This window comes from Athene cunicularia, assembly GCF_003259725.1.
Source record: "Athene cunicularia isolate RWA chromosome Z unlocalized genomic scaffold, athCun1 chrZ_part4, whole genome shotgun sequence".
Classification (NCBI taxonomy): Eukaryota; Metazoa; Chordata; class Aves; order Strigiformes; family Strigidae; genus Athene; species Athene cunicularia.
Window position 1 is genome coordinate 3,481,585 of NW_020799145.1, and position 18,745 is coordinate 3,500,329.

Here is an 18,745-nt window from a genome sequence, read left to right on the forward strand (position 1 = left end):
TTTTTTTTTTTTTTTTTTTTTTTTTCTTTAATGCTGGTAGCTGTTGCCTTCTGGCATAGCTTTTTACAAATGTACACTTGGTTTTGATTGTGTTTTCTTTGGTCTTTAGTATCTTAAGGTTAGCGTTGCATGAGCAACATTTCCAAAGTAAAGAGACTACAGTAATACCTGATTTTGAAGTGCTGACTGGTCAGAGAGAAGGCCAGACATTTCTTTCACATGCAACTGCACTCTCATTAGATTAGAAGGCTGACAAAAGCAGGTCAAAAAAGCAAAGGGTAAAGTGAGGAGAGCGGCATTCAGCAGTCCTAATGCAGATGTTAGGTGCATATGAAGAGGAGACAAAGAAAGCACTAAAAGTTGCAGGGAGTGGGAAATAAAGGAGTGGGGAAGAAAGCAGTAATAGGTAGAATAAGAAAACCTTAATGGCTATGATTAAATGGGTATTATTTAAAAATAAGTAACAAAGAAGGAATGTTAGTGAAAGGCATAGACACTGAGGAAAGAGTGTGAACAGACTGAGCAGTTAATATGATGGATGTGTTATGGTGTACAGCCCAGTGGGGTTTAGAGGAAAAGAAGGAAGAACACGTGGTACCAAACTGTTGGTGAGAAATTTGTGGATGCCACTGATGAAAATGTTTTCTTTTAGAATATTTTTGCTGAAGTTAATTTTTGGCCAGTAGATGGTGTACTTGCACAACTAATAGTTTTCATGTTTTATGCTTGAAGATAATGCTGAGAAAGGATCTTTTTTATTCAGTTGAGAATTAGAGGTTGTTCTTACGTCTTCATTGTTTGCTTCAGGATTGACATTATTTGGGGAAAGGAGACAAATACAAGTAGCTGACATTTTGGGCAGTTTACAGCAGAAAAGGGGACGGTGGGATTAATTTGACATAACAGCCTATTTGCAATAAATAAAATCAAATGCTTCTTACTGAATGCATTTTATAGAAAATAATGTGTTATAGCTGTTGTGTTTAATATAGAAAAGTAAATATCTGGCAGAATTCCAGGTAGAAAAACACCAGCAGTTTACTAAAAGTATGATGTTTACATCTACTTGGGCCATCAAAATTAGTGAGAAATGCTGCTTTGCTGCAAGTCTTTATTCTTTATTTTGAAAGTTTAGCAATTACATCTTCTGTTCTGCATGGTTATTTTCAGTTTTACTTTGAGACATCTGTATCTGAAGCATGATGAAGCCTTAATTTTGACTGTTTAGATTATTTAAGAAACAATATTGTTATTTGTGGAATCCAGGACCTTGCTGGCATTATGCCAAAGAGATCATTGTGCCAAAGAGAGATGTAGTATTGTTTACTTAGATCAGTGTATGACAGATTCTGAGGGGTTTGGAAGAAAGGGTGAGGTTACACAGTCTGTGTTATATGGAACAGCAAAACAAAAGAAAAAAAGGGAGTAAAGCTATAAATGCATGCTTTGAAATTTGACAAAATCTGTCAATGAATCAAAGTTTACCCTTGTGATATTTGGATTATTCCAGAATCTCTGTTGTGGATTTATGGTTATTTGACAGTTTTGAACACAAATTAAATCTTTCTGAATAAGGAAATAACCTATGAGAACAAATGTTCTGTACAATGTATAGAGCTTTATAAAAAAGAAATTTAAGATAATGATTGCTTGAAATATTATTCTGTGCTGTATGCATTTTAATTGCTGTTACATTTAATTACAGTGCTTTGTAGGAGAATGACAGTGTAGGTGACTCAAGAAAAAGCATTGCACTAAGGTTCAGATTGTAAGGATCATTATTTATGTTAAGATTATAAACATTATTAAATGTATGTTCCAAGATTCTGTCTTTCTGTTGCTATAAGGTCATCTGGACTTGAGAGAAAAATTAATATTCCTGAAAAAGTTTATAATGTCAATAATAAAGCACCAGTCTCACTAGCTGCAGTTGTTAAACTGATTCATGAATTGATTATGAACACCTAAGAGTTATGATTATTTAGGAAGTTTGAGAAATGATTTTTTTTTTTATGTTATTTGAAGAGAGCTATCTTTCTTGTGAGTTGACATGAAAGTAATGCCATTTTGAGCCATTTTAGGCTGTGAATGACTAGCCTGTGAAACAGGTGAAAGAAGTTACTGTTCCTGTCAGGGAGGGAAGAGAGTTATTTTGTTTCTGATGCCATAACTTTGTTAACTTACCTGGTAAGTTACCTGTGAGTAAATTGAAGAGTGTGTGGTTCACCTGCTTTTTCTGTACAGTCTGTGTTCTAGTGAACTACCATTAGGCCTTCTATGCCAATCCCAACTGTTGTTTACATCAACCAGCAATCACTGAGGCCACAAATTAAGATGTTTACTTCTTGTATGAGATACAAGGAGCTCAAATTAATTTCCTCTGTTTCCTTTTTTTTTGTTGTTTTTTGTTTGTTTTTAATTAATTCAGAATCATTTTTGTATGGACAGATGGAGATGATGTACCTTACATCGACTGATTTAGCAACTGGGGGGGAATATAGCAACTAGGGAAATCTTCCTGGTTTCAGAAGAAGTTACAAAGAAGAGTGACTGGTTTGATGTTCATAATGGGTCATAAAATACATCTGACAAGTGCTGTCAATGGCATCTATTATTCAGTAGAGAAAAGCCAATGAAGCATGTGTAAATATTGTCTTGCCTCTCTCACCACTCTTCTTCAGTTCCTGTCTTGAAGGTATCACTTTACTTCCTTTTTCCCTCTCTTAGCTTTATTTCTCCTAATGCCTACCTTTCCCCATGTCTAAGCTGTGGGGAGCATATCTGATTACTAATACAGGAGTGATTGGTTCAGTGGAGCTTGTAGGCTAGTGGTTATTTTTGCTAAATAAATAGTACATCTCTAATGTAATACTAACTCTAACAACAGATGTACTCACATTTCCTGCTGTATTCCTTGACAGGGCACCTAACTTGATTTTAAAACAGCACTTGACATTATATGTAGAGTCTGGATTTGACCATGAAATGAATTAGGGATAGCATCTGAGTTGTAGCTTAACCTAGGGCTGCAGGAGAGCAGCAGGTATAAGCAATGCTAGAGTCCCCGAAGAGCATCAGTGACAACTTCCTGATCAAAGTTGCCTGCAAAACCTTGTACTCACAAGTAAGGAAGGACATTGCAGGTGTCAGCCTTGACTGTAGTGACCATAAGATGGTGGGGTTCAAGATCCTAAGAGAAGGTGTGAAGACACCAAGCAGAACCATAACCCTGGGTTTCAGTGTTGAAAGAGTCCTGTGGGATAAGGCCCTGCAGGGAAGAAGGGCCCAAGAAAGCTGGAGTGGTCCATCCTAATGAGCAGGAGGTCTGGCATCTGCATAGATGAGCAAGGAGTTTCTGTCAAAAAAAACATGAACAGGAAATACCAAGGACATAGAAACAGGGATGTGTAACCTGGGAGAAATAGAGAGACACTGTCCTAGTATGCAGAAATGCAATTGGGAATGTCAAAGCCTACTTGGAATTGAATCTGAGAGATGTTGAAGGCAACAAAAAGGACTTCTCTAAGTGTATTCCTGGAATTAATACTGGGTTCAGTCCTGTTTAACATCATCATTAATGATTTGGATGATGGGGCAGAGTTTGCAGATAATACAGAACTGGGAGGATTGGCTGATATGCCAGCAGGTCATGCCACTACCCAGACGGCCCCTGACAGGCTGGAGAAACAGGCTTACAGGAACTTCCTGAAGCTCAACAAAGGGAAGTGCAAAGTGTGATACCTGGTGAGGAAAAAACCCAGGTATATGGGTTAGCTCTGGGTGCTGAAGACTGGAAAGCTGCTTTCCAGAAAAGTTGTTTGTGGTCCCTAGGGGAAATCAAGCTGAACATGAGCCAGCAGTGTGCCAATGCAGCAAAATTGGCTAACAATATCCTGATCTGCTTCAGGAGGAATGCTGCCAGGAATTCGAAGGAGGTGATCATTCCCTTTTATTCATCACTGCTGAGTCCACACCTGAAGCAGTGTGCCCAGTTCTGGGCTCCCCATCTCTCCCCAGAAATACAGAGCTATTGGAGAGAGCCCGGCAAAGCGTTGATGAAGACATTGGAGCACCTCTCATGTGAGGGGGAAGACTGAGAGAGCTGTGACAATTAAGCCTAGGGAAGAGAAGGTTCAGGGGGAGTTTATCAATGTATATGAATACCTGTAGGGCAGGTGCAAAAAAGATTGAGCCATGCTTTTATCAGCAGTGCCCAGTGACAGGACTAGAAGCAGTGGGCACAAACGGAAACACAGGAGGTTTCTCCTGAACATCAAGAAACATTTCACTATGAGGATGATTGAGCCCTGTCATTTGCAACCTACCATAAATATGTACCATGCATGCCATCCTTTACAGTATTGTATTGAGTTCACATGGCAAGGTTTTGGTAGCCAGGGGACTACAGGGGTGGCTTCTGTGAGCAGCTGTTAGAAACTTCCTCTGTGTCTGATGGACCAAGTGCCAGCTGGCTTAAAGATGGATCCACTGCTGGCCAAGACCAAGCCAATGAGCAACAGTGGTAGTGCTGCTGTGATAGCTTATTTAAGAAGAGGAAAAAAACCTGCTGTACAACAGCAACTGCAGCCGGAGAGAGGAGTTAGAATATGTGAGGGAAAGAGCTCTGCAGATACCAAGGTCAGAGAAGAAGGAGGTGCTCCAGGTTCTCCAGGTGCTGAGGCAGATTCCCCTGCAGCCCATGGTGAGGCAGGCAGTTGCCCTGTGCCCATGGAGCTCTGTGGTGGAGCAGAAATCCACCTCAACCTGTGGGGGACCCCTCACTGGATCAGGGAGATGTGCCCAAAGGAGGCTGTGATTCTGTGGGAAGTCTGTGCTGGAGCAGGCTCCTGACAGGACCTGTGACCCCATGGAGAGAGGAGTGCACCCTGGAGCAGGTTTTCTGGCAGGACTTGTGATCCTGTGGGGTACCCATGCTGGAGCAGTCTGTTCCTGAAGGACTGCACCCTGTGGGAGGGTTCCCATGCTGGAGCAGGGAAAGAGTATGAGGAGTCCTCCCCCTGAGGTGGAAGGAGCAGCAGAGACAACATGTGATGAACTGACAGCAACCCCTATTCCCCATCCCCCTGTGCTCCTGGTAGGGAGAAGGTGGAGAATCTGGAAGTAAAGTTGAACCCGGGAAGAAGAGGGTGATGATGGGAAACTGTTTTAAGATTTGATTTTATTTCTCATTATCCTACTCTGATTGGATTGTTAATAAAAGAATTTTTCCCAAGTCGAGTCTGTTTTGCCTGTGACAGTAAGTGCTGAGTGATCTCCCTGTCCTTATCTTGACCCACAAGCTTTTTGTTATATTTTCTCTCCCCTTTCCAGCTGAGGAGAGGAGTGATAGAGCAGCTTTGCTGGATACCTGGCATCCAGCTGTCTTTATCAGTGATCTGGATGAGGGGATCAAGTGCACCCTTACTGAGTTTGAAGAGGTCACCAAGTTGGGCTGGAGTGTTGATGTGTTTGAGGGTAGGGAGGCTCTACAAAGAGATCTGGACAGGCTGGATCGATGGGCTAAGGCCAATTGTGTGAGTTTCAGTACCAGGTCCTACACTTGGATCACAGCAATCCCACACAAAGCTACAGGTCTGGGGAAGAGTGGCTGGAGAGCTGCCCTGTGCAAAAGGACCTGGTGGTGTTGGTCGACAGCCGGCTGAACAGGAGCCAGCAGTGTGCCCAGGGGGCCAAGAAGGCCAATGGCATCCTGGCTTGTGTCAGCAATAGCATGGCCAGCAGGGACAGGGAAGGGATCTTACCCCTGGTAACTCACCCTGGCACTGGTGAGGCCGCACCTCGATTCCTGTGTTCAGTTTTGGGCCCCTCACTCCAAAAAGGACATTGAATGACTCGAGCGTGTCCAGAGGAAGGGCAATGAAGCTGGTGCAGGGTCTGGAGCACAGGTCGTATGAGGAGCGGCTGAGGGAACTGGGGGTGTTTAGTCTGGAGAAGAGGAGGCTGAGGGGAGACCTCATCGCCCTCTACAGCTCCCTGAAAGGAGGTTGCAGAGAGCTGGGGATGAGTCTCTTTAACCAAGTAGTAAGCGATAGGACAAGAAATAATGGCCTCAAGTTCCTCCAGGGAAGGGTTAGACTGGATATTAGGAAGTATTTCTTTCCAGAAGGGATTGTTGGGCGTTGGAACAAGCTGCCCAGGGAATTGGTTGAGTCACCATCCTTGGAGGTTTTAAAAAGATGTGTGGATGTGGTGCTTAGAGACACTGTCAAGGATGTGACTGTGGTTGGACTCAATGATCTTCAAGGTCTTTTCCAACCTAGATAATAATTCTGTGGTTCTATGTGAGATGTCCTTTCTCTGTGAGCTCCTCATAGTTGAGATCAATGTGAACATTTCATGTTTGGTTCTAATGTGAATTTCTAAACAGAATCTATTTGCTTCTGTTTTTTTCTCACTCCTCAAAAGGGTTCTGCAGAACAATGGTTATATCCAAAAAGATACTGAGAAGAAAAAACAGATCAAGTGAGGAAAATTGTATTTCCTAATCTGTGTTTATGGTGCAGGGATTCTGTTCATAGCGTTTTTCTGTCTGTGTTTTATGCACTTTGAAGAAGCAATAAAATCCTGGCTGTTTTTTTATTATATTCATTGGTGTGACTGAGTAGGTGTGTGAAGAAAGTAGTGGGGGTGACCAAGCATAAATTTTTCTCTATGTTTCTCCTACTCCTTTTCACTCTATCTCTTAATTAGTTTTTTACTCTTTACTATTTGAGCTGTTACAGTCAGTCTTAGGGGTCTTTTAAGATGTCTTATTTGCCAGGTTAATACTGAAATAAATCCATGAGATAATCACAGGAAAATTTAAAGACTGAAAAAAGATTGTGTATATTAATGTACCTACAAAAATAATGTTCATAAAATAGGATACATCACACTGTAGGCTGATTGAAGTAAAGCACAAAGCATCATAGTATCATGTCACTATTGTGAGTACTTTAGGAAAAGGAAATGAAAAAAAAAAAAACCATTTGGAGCCTATTTCCATCTGCAAAGAAGTCACTGCTTACAGTCTTGAGCTTCACTTTTTACAAATATACTGAAAGCTACATTTGTCTTTGTGTCTTTGAGAAAAGAATGGGTCAGGGTCTAAACTGTGCAAGTGTTCAGATACTTGCGAGTTGCTTGTGAAGTGTCCCATTTTATCCCCGTGTTGCATTAAAAGCTGGTTCAAAGGCTGTTAAAAGTAATAAAATAATTTACAGTAAGTTTGAAGCATCTACAATATTTCTCTGAAGAAATACAAGCTAAGTCTAAGTGCTACTATGTAGCAATGTCTATAGATGGTAAAATGTTTCAAGCCTGTATTTCTGTGTTATAGTAGAAAGAAAGATGTTATATTTCAGCTTTTTTCCTCATATTGGATTGTGTGGTAGAGTTGTCAGAGATGACAGATATTCTTTAAAGTATTTGCCGTCAAAAATGTGGATAAATTAGAAATACTTTCTTTACACATTCCCTTGAAATTATTATAATGTTCTGATATTATTGTTATATTCTAAGCGGAATGAATAGTTGATATTTTCCTAACATTGAATAGATCATAATGTCTAAGTGGGTTTTTGTATTCGTAAGAAACTGCCACCTGTACCTCACGGTCAAGTAATATGTGTACTGGTGTTCTTTAATTTTGTTAAGTGTTGTTATGTATTGATCTGTTAAACTGTTCTTTTACAGCTCCTGTGATCTTTTTAGTGTGCATTATAGTTTTAAACATACTTATATAAAAGTATTAGAAAAGTTAGAGTTGGTGTTTTACTTAAAAAATTGTATAAGCATTTTTAATATTAAAAAATATATCTGTGAGGGAAAGTAACAGCTTTAATCATGATTTGTAATAATTACTTGTAACAATCTAGGCATGAATCAGGGTGATTTTAACATTTCAGCCAGTTTCAGCGAACATTCCCTTTTGAGCTAAGAGTACTTCTCCAAAATAGTTTTTAGGAAATGGAAATAACTCATACATCTTGAATGCAGAGGTTGTGGATTCTGTATTTGGTATGTTTGGTATTTTGAAGCAAACTTTTTCTCCTAGGATTGTTCTCTGTGGGAGAATTTGCTTTTGTATTAGGGTCAAACCACTGCCAGTTTGTTTGGTGAATAGTTGTGACTTAACACAACTTAAAGATGAGATGTGGTGTTAAAAGATGAGATGTGGTGTTAAAAACAAAAATAATGCTCTTAACTATCACTTAATTCTTAGAGAAGAGTAAGACTTCAGAATGTTATTGTTGCTAAAGGCTTATGTGGTTTAAAGAAGGTGACTGGATGGATAAATTGGTGAAAAGTACACTGGGGTACTGTTAAGTAGAAGGATAACACCTCGGTCTGGAGAAACCTTCGATCTGCAAATTGCTGCAGGCTGGAAGGGTATTCTGGGGAAGTACTGCTGTGCTTTCACTATTTCTTGCCTGCTTTTGGCCACTGTCAGAAAGAGTATACTGCCTAGATTAATAGTTGATTTTTATCTGGTATGTATACTGTTGTCTTCCAACCCTGTATGTGTATCTGTGCCTACATGATTGAGTCATTGCTCTTACTTCATTGTATTCACTTGTTTCTCCAAATTGATTACACAATTTCTGAACAAAGATAAATTTTATGTGATAAAAAAAATATAAAATCTATAAATTAATTTGAGGAATAATTAGTTAAAATTGTTTCTTAGAACAAATGTTATATTTTACAGCTCTACTACCTTGCTGATGATTATGATTTTTGGATTTGAAAGGTGCAGATTTTACCAGCATCTATTATTTGAGTTCATATTGATGTTTAGGATTTTTTTCTGGGATAATGGTCCCCATTTTATTTTTTTTTTTAAACATTTTTAAATTTCAAATGCCTTTGTCACACAAATGCCTCAAAGCCAAAGCTTCCATTTAAAGAAACAAACAAAAAAAGAACAAAAATTGCTGTCTGGAACACATTCTGTAAAAATATTTCACTCCTTTATAGAAGTCCCAGATAAAGATAGTTTTCTTACTAAGTGGTCACAGCAGGCTATCAGAAGGTCTTGTTTGATGAGGAGGTTGAAATTCATAAAGAAGTTACCATCTTGTGTTTCAGTTCTAGTTAATGCATATATAACATGCTTCACATAAAATCTCAACAAACAAGGAAATAAAACTGACAGTATTAAATATTCAGTACTTCTAGCTTTAACCTGTGTTCTTACTTCACCACCTGCCCAACTATTGAATGTCATCATGTTTCTTAGTCTTAATCAGCTGCATCAGGACTGCAGTCTGCCATCAATTTATTTCCCAAATTTGAGTAAGATTATCAGAACTGCAGAGAGTTCAGTGATGGGGGGGTGGCGGGTGCAAAGCAGGTCATGGTTAAGGGTCTCTCTTCCCAGTAAACTTGCCTGAATTGAGGAATTGAGTTTGTAATAGTTTTGATTATATTTCTTGTTTTTCTGACTGCTTGAGCATCATCTAATGTCTTCCCTGGAGGTACTAATAATTGTTGTTATAATGAAGTCTAATCTCCATTCAGTTTTGTAGCTTTGATCTTGGTTATACTGACTCTTAGATGTTGTATTACCTGAAATGAGAATTGCATTTTGTGCATGAATTTGAAACACCAGAAAAACCATATGCATGGCTTTCCGAGTGGCTTTTAATATACAAATTTTATAGGCAATATAGTAAGGAACCATCTGAAAATCACAGTAGATTTCTTCTGTGGTATATTTCTATGCAGTACTTCATTATGGTTAGAAATACCTCTGAAGTGATATAATGGTTTTAGTTCTTACACTTTTCAGAGAAATGGTAGATTTACACATGTAAATTAAATTTTCAAATAATTTTTCATACTAGTTAATATTACTTTGTGAGTAATTAGAAAGCATAGATAGGCCTGGTGAAATTTAGCATCTTCCAGCTATCAACTCATCAAAGAATTTTGTCTGTAACTGTTACTTCTATTGTGTATGGTGTTTCAATCCATGTTAGATTTCATGTGTTAAGTAGGTATGAACTTAATTATGTTCTCTGATCTGAACATCTCAGAACCTGATGTAAATCTTATTAAGATAATTTTTCTTTGGGTAAATTGAACTTGTCTTCTAAAGTGCTTACAAATTTGTGTTACTATACAGTCTTTCAAAGGACTAGATCAAGTGTATGTCTTTTGACTGAGTTATCTAAAATTGCATTACTTTTATTAATACCATTATTATGTGTCTTTTTCAGGGTGTTGAGGAATGGAATATTGCCCGTCTTAATACAATATTGGACGTTGTAGAAGAAGAGTGTGGAATTACTATTGAGGGTGTAAATACACCATATCTATATTTTGGCATGTGGAAAACGACATTTCCATGGCACACTGAAGACATGGATCTCTACAGTATTAATTATCTCCATTTTGGAGAGCCAAAGTCATGGCAAGTTTAAATTTTTATGAAATAAGTTTTCATTAATCTGTTTTAGCTGACTATACCAAATGGGGTACAATTGCTTCATAGTGGTAAGCTTTACTGAAAAGCTAAAATATTTCATAGCATTTTCAGCTTTACTATGTGAGGCTTGTGATGTAAAGAACATTGTGGTAATGCATCTTTTTATTTTAAAGGAAACTCTAATAAGTATATAAGGCTTATTTAAGTCCAACAGAAAAAGACTAGTGATTCAATACAAGAAGTTTAATGAGTTGGGAACCCCGAGTCTATTTGAGAGACTTTCTGTAAGGCACCTTTGAAATCACAGAGTTGGAAGGGACCATAAAGATAATTTAGTCCCAACCCCCCCTGCCATGGGCAGGGACACCTTCCCCTAGCCCAGGTTGCTCAGAGCCCTGTCCAACCTGGCCTTGAACCCTGCCAGGGAGGGGGCAGCCACAGCTTCTCTGGGCAACCTGTGCCAGTGTCCATCACCCTCACAGGAAAGAATTTCTGCCTTTAATCTAATCTAAACACACCCTCTTTCAGTTTAAAACTGTAACCTCTTGTCCTATCACTTCACTCCCTGATAAAGAGTCCCTCCCCAACTTTCCTGTAGGCCTCCCTTAGGTACTGGAAGGCTGCTGTAAGATCTCCCTGGAGCCTTCTCTTCTACAGGCTGAACAACCCTAGCGCTCTCAGTCTCTACACATAAGAGAGGTACTCCAGTCCAGTTGATATGGTGATATGATAAATGTTTTTCTAGTGTACAAGTACTTGTTTACACTTCCAAATGAACAAAATCATTAAACACTGACCTCTTCATGTTTTGAAGAAATAGCAGTGGATAAAACTTTCTGGACCACGTTGGTCCAATATTGTTAAGAAATTCAATGCTAAAAAAAAGGTTGAATGAAAGACTGTTAAAGATTTGTTTGTTGTAACCCATGTGCTTTTACTGGAGGAATGTGCATAATTTACGCTAATACTGTCCCTATATCAGAAAATCTTGTGTTAATGTGATATTAGTATAATATTTTATTTAAAAAAGTGGAGGATGTGGTCACTTCTAGCATACAGGTAGTAAAGAATCTTGGGTGCTCTTAAAAACTTTAACCTGAGTTGAGAAGTGCTTCCTTAGTGAAACCAAGTACTGGCATGTACAGTAGTAAGACATGATTTTAGTTTTACAGGTTATACACGTAGTTCAGGACAACCGCATTGGTCTTATGGAGAACTGAAAAATACTTTATTAATAACCGCAATAGGCAATGTGTTCTCTCTGAATTGTGAGTAAACAACTACTTCCACCTGAGACCTACAATGAGAACTTGTAGGCAGCAGCTAAATGTGTCTGCTGTCAGTCTTGATGGAATGTGAAGTTTCCTCCAGGGTTTAGGCATAGATTATTTTTCATTTCTTCTTACACTCTGTGCTGTTTCACTTCTAAGAGGTACTCAAAGAAGTTTATAGTTTTATATTATGTATACTGATTCCTCCATTACTGCCTTATATGAAACACAGGGGAAGAGTGTGTCTGATAAACAGCCATAGTCCTGATTTTGCAAATAGTTAGTGTGTTTATGTATGTGTATATTTATGTAATACATATGTTAGCTTTATAGATTTTTTTTTTCTGTGCTTGCAGAAAAGTGTGAAAGAGAGGAGATAATTTGAAGGAGAAAGAGGAATTAAGAAAATACAGAAACTCTGAAACAGAACAATATGAGGGGAGAAGAGAGGGGCATATGGTGATGAAAGATTTGCTGGAAAGGGGAATAGAGTCTATTAAAATTACTTGCTGTCAGGCAGAATTTTTACTGCAACTTTTCCATTGCATTTTTTTCTGAGGGGAAGGAAATGTTGAAGATGTTACCTCATTTTACTTCACAGTTTCTTAGGGAAAAAGTCTTTGTTTTCTAACTGCATTATATAAATTAGAGAAGGAAGTTTTTAAAAAATAACAACGAATATCCTGAACTACCTAGTCTTCTGATCTGTGGGTTTGATGTTTGCAGTAATGGAAGGAACAGACTACTTCATATTTCAGCTTTGTAGTTTCAGCAGAGCTACAATAGTAATGATTCTGTAGTACAATAACTTCTTTGGCTCTAATGTCTAGAACAATGTTATTGATGTGGCACAGATTAGTGTGATTACTTCCTGAGGTGTAGGTAGAAAGATCACTACAAAATTTAAGAAATCTAACTAAATTTTTATACTATTATTGATTGTTCTAGTAGAGTTCTGTTTTAACTGTATAGGTTTTTTGTGTTCTTTAATACATTTTACTGTGAAAGCTTGATGATTGGGATTTTATTATGTTTATTCATAGCTTTAAATTAATTTTTATTATGTTAAAATCTTAAGGTTATTAAATTTATTAATGATTTTAAATGCATTGCAGATCAAAACAAAAACATCTGTTTTAAGTTAAATTTCAACGATCTGCTTTACCTTATCGTTTTGGACAAATCAAACTCTATTCAGTGTCTTGGCCACCCCCCTGATCTTTTTTCTATCCTGGACATAGAGGAAATCAAGGCAGGTCAGCTGTGAAAGTCAGAACATGACTGACAGTTCATTGAATTTTGTACTGACTCATAGGAAATCTGTTTTACTAGCTAACCTGAAACACACTTTTTGTGACACAGGTTTTATTTTCTGTTATTGGGAACTAAGGTCTTGTCATCAAATAGTAATAATTTTGGGATATTATTACAGCCTGGATTTTCCATTTTGTGAGTAATGTTAAGGAGTCCTTGGAAAAAGAAAAGCAATTCTGAGATACTTATATTCATGTAGCTAGTATTATCATTTAGCTTCACTGCTTTTGCTGTGAAGGTAAAAATAACTTTCTATGGAAACATACAGACTAAACTAAAAGCATGACTCATTCTAGCGAGAGATCCTTGGTAGTTATACAATGACAGCTATGCAATTCGCAGAGTATGTTGCGGGTATTTATGATTTTTGTCATTCTTTGCAGCCAGTGAAAACAAATTGTCCTTTCTCCTTCTGACACAGTTTCCCTGAGTAATTTAATTTCCATCTTGAATATATCCTTTCACGTTGGAACTAACTTGGTAATAGAAGATTGTGAGAGATTAAAAACCTTTTTCTAGAATCAGAATGGATGCTAATGGTTAAAGAACACTTAATTTTAATAGTTTGTATAGGTCTTGGTGAAAACTTCTGAAACTGTGAAGCAATGCTGCTTTAAACCACATTAGTAAGAATGTTGGCTAAGGTTTTCTGATTATAATTTTGTTTTAAATTTGTTTAAGCACTGCTTAATGTGAAGTGGATGCTAGTCATAGCAAATGTACAGTTACGTTTCTCTGTTTAATTAAAGGCAGAATAGAGAGAATCACAAGTATGTCGTCTGTGCAGTAGATTAGAGAAATGAGGCCTGCATTGGATACTGATGAAAAATAGGATCACTGTATTTATTTTTAGCTACAATAGTAGATTATGTAGGATTTTTTAAATATCTAAAATTTTGTTTCGGAAGGCATAGTTGTAATACTATATGTTTTGCTGCATTTAATTTTTCTAAAATATTCTTATATCACTATCTTAAAAACAAGGCAGTATAGTTTTTTTAACTTGAGGTCACAAAGAGAAGCTTCAATGCTGAATTATTAAATTTTGTATTTAATATATTCTGTTAAAAAAGTAGCAATGATTTTCAACAGATTGTCAATCAGCATAATATGAAAACATTTTAATCTCATACAGTTGCATCTGTTTAATTTTACTAACGCTATAATTTAGGTGATTTACTTCTACTGTAAAGTGATTGTGGAAATTCTGATTGGTTTGTGACATGTTTTCTGTCTACTTGGAGATTTTTCTCAATAAAGCCTAGGAGAACACTTCAGAAAGTAGAGCAGAAAACCTCTGATGATAATTTCCTTCCTGATTTTACAGGGATTTGTAAAAAAAAATGTACAAATATTTGTTGCATTATTCTTAAAGGTCTTGGTAGCTCTGGGCTGTAAGTGTTTCGTTTCAGTCCCATCTTTGTAAGAAGGTTTGGTAGCTTCTAATGTGACAATTCTCATATCTCAATGATGTTTTAAAAAAAATTTATTCCTGGGCTTACAGAAATTACAGCTGATCAATTTGATGATGTGGTGTTATGTCCCACTCTGAAGAGGGGGACAAGTGATTTGTAAATCCCCAGTAGAATGGACAATGGTGAGACAAGTCTCAAAGTCTGTACATAAACATTTATTAATTTCCCACAGTGTACTAACTGGATACATGGTAATTGACTAAGTGTATAACAAGTTATGGCAAGTGATATAATATGCCTTGAGTTACTTAATGCTAACAAGGAAAAGGGGGAAAAAAAAAAAAGAGAGGTAGAGATGGGAATAGAAATTGAGATCATCAGTCTGGGTTCCTATGTTGGTCCTGCCAGTGAGGGTTCAAGGATGTGTCTGTTGTCTTCATTACAGTTATCCTTGCCCCTTCACAATTTAAACGTGCTTTCCTTACGTCCTTTCCCCAGGTTGACTTACATATTGACATACTATATATATGGGGAGAAGTAAGGTGCTTCATGGGATGTTATAACTGGCATAATCACACTAATCTTTATTAGCATATTCAGGGATGTCAACTTTAATATGCCTTTTCACAGATAACAAAGCAAAGGTCATTCACCAAACACATGGCCCTGAAACTTTACAAGATGCACCAGAGCAGAACTGTCCTGTCTATACAGGGCTCCCTCTTCCAGCTGTTTCTTGTGATACCCAGGCGAGTTTCCTCCTGCATTATCCAGACCCCATATTAACCACTCCATGACTATAGTCTCATTTTAGGGTACTTGTGATTATTTGAGACATTCCTTGGAAAGGCTTGGAGGACCTTCCCCCTCATCTTTACCAAGTTTAGTGTCTTGTCATTGTTTATACTTTCCTCGGGCAGCTGCTCTCAGTCCTTGTTTCAGGGAGTTACAAGTTGTTTTCTACATGTGGTGCTGCTACTTTATTTTTTACCATGTTGAAGATCCTGAAGAAGATACTGTGAAGCGGTGCTAGAATTGCTTAATTAGTATGTTCATTATTATAAATTGAGAAGCAACTGTAGATGAATGTGAAAACCTAGATCTGCAAAAATCCTTAAATTAATGAACTGTGATGCCATGTTTAACTTCTAGGCTGCTCTTCCTAGAAAGTATTTCAGAATCCTGAATTAAACTCTGAGGTTCAGCATGCTGTAGATGGGTGAAACTAGATGCTTCATAATGGACTTGGAGCAAACATGTTGAATAGGGAACTGTTAAATCTAGCAAGTAGGCAAGTCTAAAAAGAGGGGAATATTTCAAATTTTTATGCATATTAATGTCACAAATTTACTCAGGATCACTCTTACAAATATGTAATCCCAATTAATATACAATGACTTTATGAGTGACTGAACTAAAATTCTTTCATAAGTCAGCTGTCCTGATCGTCACCAACAATGTTTTCTGAGCTAAAGACCCACTAGTTCATGAAAAAGCAGTAGATGTTATTGCCCAAGACTGAGATTCTCTTGACAATAAAAGAAGAGGCAGAGAAGTTCTTAGAAATTGTGAGAAATAGTGTAGGAGAATTAATCTTGAAATCATATTTATAAAAATGTTTCAGAAACACAAGTTAGTGGCTTAGATTTAATATTTATTACCTATTTGTAGTTATCTTGTTGCAAGTACTCTTGATTTGCTGAATTGATATATGTATTTCATAAGACCTTTTTGAACAATACATGAGAAATTATTTTTTCTGTCTTCGTAATATGACTACAGAGTAGAATGACAATGAACAGTGACTCTTCAGATTTTTTCTGTCTTAATAATTTTTAACAAGTATATCTTCTTGAACTAATAAAATTAAAATGTAGTTAAGCATCAACATTTCCCTTTTTATCTATTCTTCCATTTTTTTTTTGTTTCTTTGCCTGTTATCCAAGAAACATTCTCTTTGCTTCTTAGTGATTTATCATTCAATGTCCATTACTTTTAAAGAGGGCTGGGCTTGGCCTTAAGATATGACAAGTCAAACAAATGTTAGTGGCTGTTTGTTGTGGTTTGGGCTCAGAGGGCAACTGAGTGCCATGAAGCCACTCACTTCCCTCCTTCCCACCCCAGCGCTGTGAAGGAGAAAATAAAGCAAACGGCTCAGGAATGGAGATAAGGAGAAAGAGGGATGACTTCACTGTTACGGTCATGGGCAAAAACCAGGCTTGTTAGGGGAAGGAGGAATTTAATAAGAAATAAATTTTAATTGAAATACTAACAGCAACATGTAACAGAGTAGGACAGTGAGAAGCATTACCACATCTTAAAAACACCTCCCCGCACATCTCCCTTCTTCTCAGGCTCAGCTTTGCTCCCAACATCTCTACCTCCTCTCCCCAGCAGCACAGGGGCCAGCGAATAGGGGTTATGGTCAGTTCTGCTGCTTCTTCCTCCTGAGTGTGGGGAGAGCTTCTGGCATTCCTCCTCTGCTCCAGCGTGGTCCCTCACTGTGATCCTTCAAAAACTTTCTCCAACATGAGTTCCTTCCACAGGTTGCAGTGCTTCCCATGGTGCTCTGGTGTGAGTCACCCCTATGTGTTGCAGTCTTCCCAGTGCTGAACTACAGCAGTGGGGCCTTCTTTTTTTCCCCACAGATTCCTAGCTGTTGGGTGCAGCCACTTGCTCTAGCATGGAGTCTTCCATGGGCTGCAGGTCAGCATCTGCCTTACCGGAGACCTCCATGGGTGACAGGGTGGCAGTGGCCCTGCCCTCTTACCATGGAATACAGGGCAGTCTCTGCTGCAATGCATCTCCTCACAGCTTCCTCTTCCTTTCTTCCAGTGTTCACATGGGTATCCTTGTAACTCCTCCTCACAACTCCGCACCTTTTAAATACATCATCACAGGGGTGCAGCCACTGTCACTAATTGACTTGGCGTTGGTCAGAGGTGGGTCTGACTTGGAGCCGCGGGAGCTTTGGGAAGCTTCTCACAGGGTAACACTGCTGTAGCCCCCTTAACACTTCTCATATGTACTAACTGTTGAGATTGAGTGAATACTTTTTTTTCTCTGATTTAGTGATCTTATTTTGGGAGTTATTTTGTTTAATGTTTTGTACACTAGACCAAGAATCCAGTAAGATTTATGCCACTGTAATATGACTGGTATCGAAGGCAGGTGCATATGTGTTTAAAAAAGCTCAGTTTTCTAATAAATTGCATTAAGAACCAGCCCTGAAGGGCCGTGTGAGTGTCTGTGGGCCTCCTGATGTACGATACTACAAAGTTGGACTCCTTTCCTTGTTCCTTTTCTTAGCTAAGACTAATGACAACAGTGGGAAGAAGTAAAGGATTGAGAAGTAGTTGTTGCCATGGACCCCAAATTAAGACGATGATGAAAACCACCAACTTGTATTGAATGAATTACTGCTTGGTAATTTTAGATTAGTTAAATAGCTATAGCCCTGTTAAACTATGTCATGTCTTATCTTTCCAAAAGACTGAGTTGTCTAGTTTTGCATTTTTGTAATATTGAGAAGTACTTACATGTTTACATGTACAAATGGAAGCATGTGGCTGCATATTATCATAAAAATGTAGTAACATGTACTTTTGAAAGAGTATTTAAGAAGAATGCTGGTTCAGTCAAAGATGGGTAAGGCAAAGAAAAGTTTCTGGGTTGGGCTTTTTTTTAGACAGAAACATTGTTCAAGTTTTACTTCATGAAGTTGTGTTTTTAATGACATATAGTACAGTATTTAATGCTATATATAGCATTTGTCTCTGCTGGGGTGTGAAAGATGCAAACATAGTTTAGATTACTGTGTATACACTGGTGCGTAAATAATACAGAGTGGAGAACAGGCACAGACGCTTCGAAGTACAAATTGAGAGAAACAAAATCATTTTTTGTAAGACAGTGAAATTCTGGTTAAAACTGCAAACATTGAGCAGAGTCAAGCTGAAAGTCCCTTTTTAAATACTACTTTTTTGAGTGGGTTGTTAGTAGACATGGGTTTTGCTACAGTTCAGCTTACAGCACTGACTTCTGTGGTAGAAGGGGTCTTGTCCCTGTGCAACAGTTTCAGCTGTAATAGAGTAAAATTGTGTGTGTAGGTAGGAGGATGTTTATTTGTTGTGCAAAATGAGGGACCTAGGGTCCTTCACTTGTTTTTCTGAGTGAGTTGTCAGGGGAGATGAATGAAACCTATGTTCACAGTTCTCCTTTGCTTTCACAGAAAGGAAAAAACTGTATGTTGACTTAGCTTGAAAATGTGGATTTAGACTACGTTGTACAGCTGAATATGAATTGCTCCTTTT

The 18,745-nt window shown here is 37.9% G+C and overlaps 1 protein-coding gene across 5 annotated transcripts in view; it reads left to right on the forward strand.

Annotated features, from left to right (window-relative positions):
* KDM4C (lysine demethylase 4C) overlaps nucleotides 1-18,745 on the forward strand; it is a 277,152-nt gene that overhangs the window by 11,222 nt on the left and 247,185 nt on the right. For 3 of the 5 annotated variants that reach the window (XR_003400216.1, XM_026866802.1, XM_026866803.1), the window contains exon 4: nucleotides 10,224-10,417. The exons of the other annotated variants lie outside the window; for them this stretch is intronic. Coding sequence is in view for 2 of the 3 variants with exons in the window: in XM_026866802.1 (XP_026722603.1) it covers nucleotides 10,224-10,417 (194 nt within the window). In the remaining variant the exon portion in view is untranslated. The remainder of the gene's footprint in view (nucleotides 1-10,223; nucleotides 10,418-18,745) is intronic. 5 annotated transcript variants of the gene reach the window in all.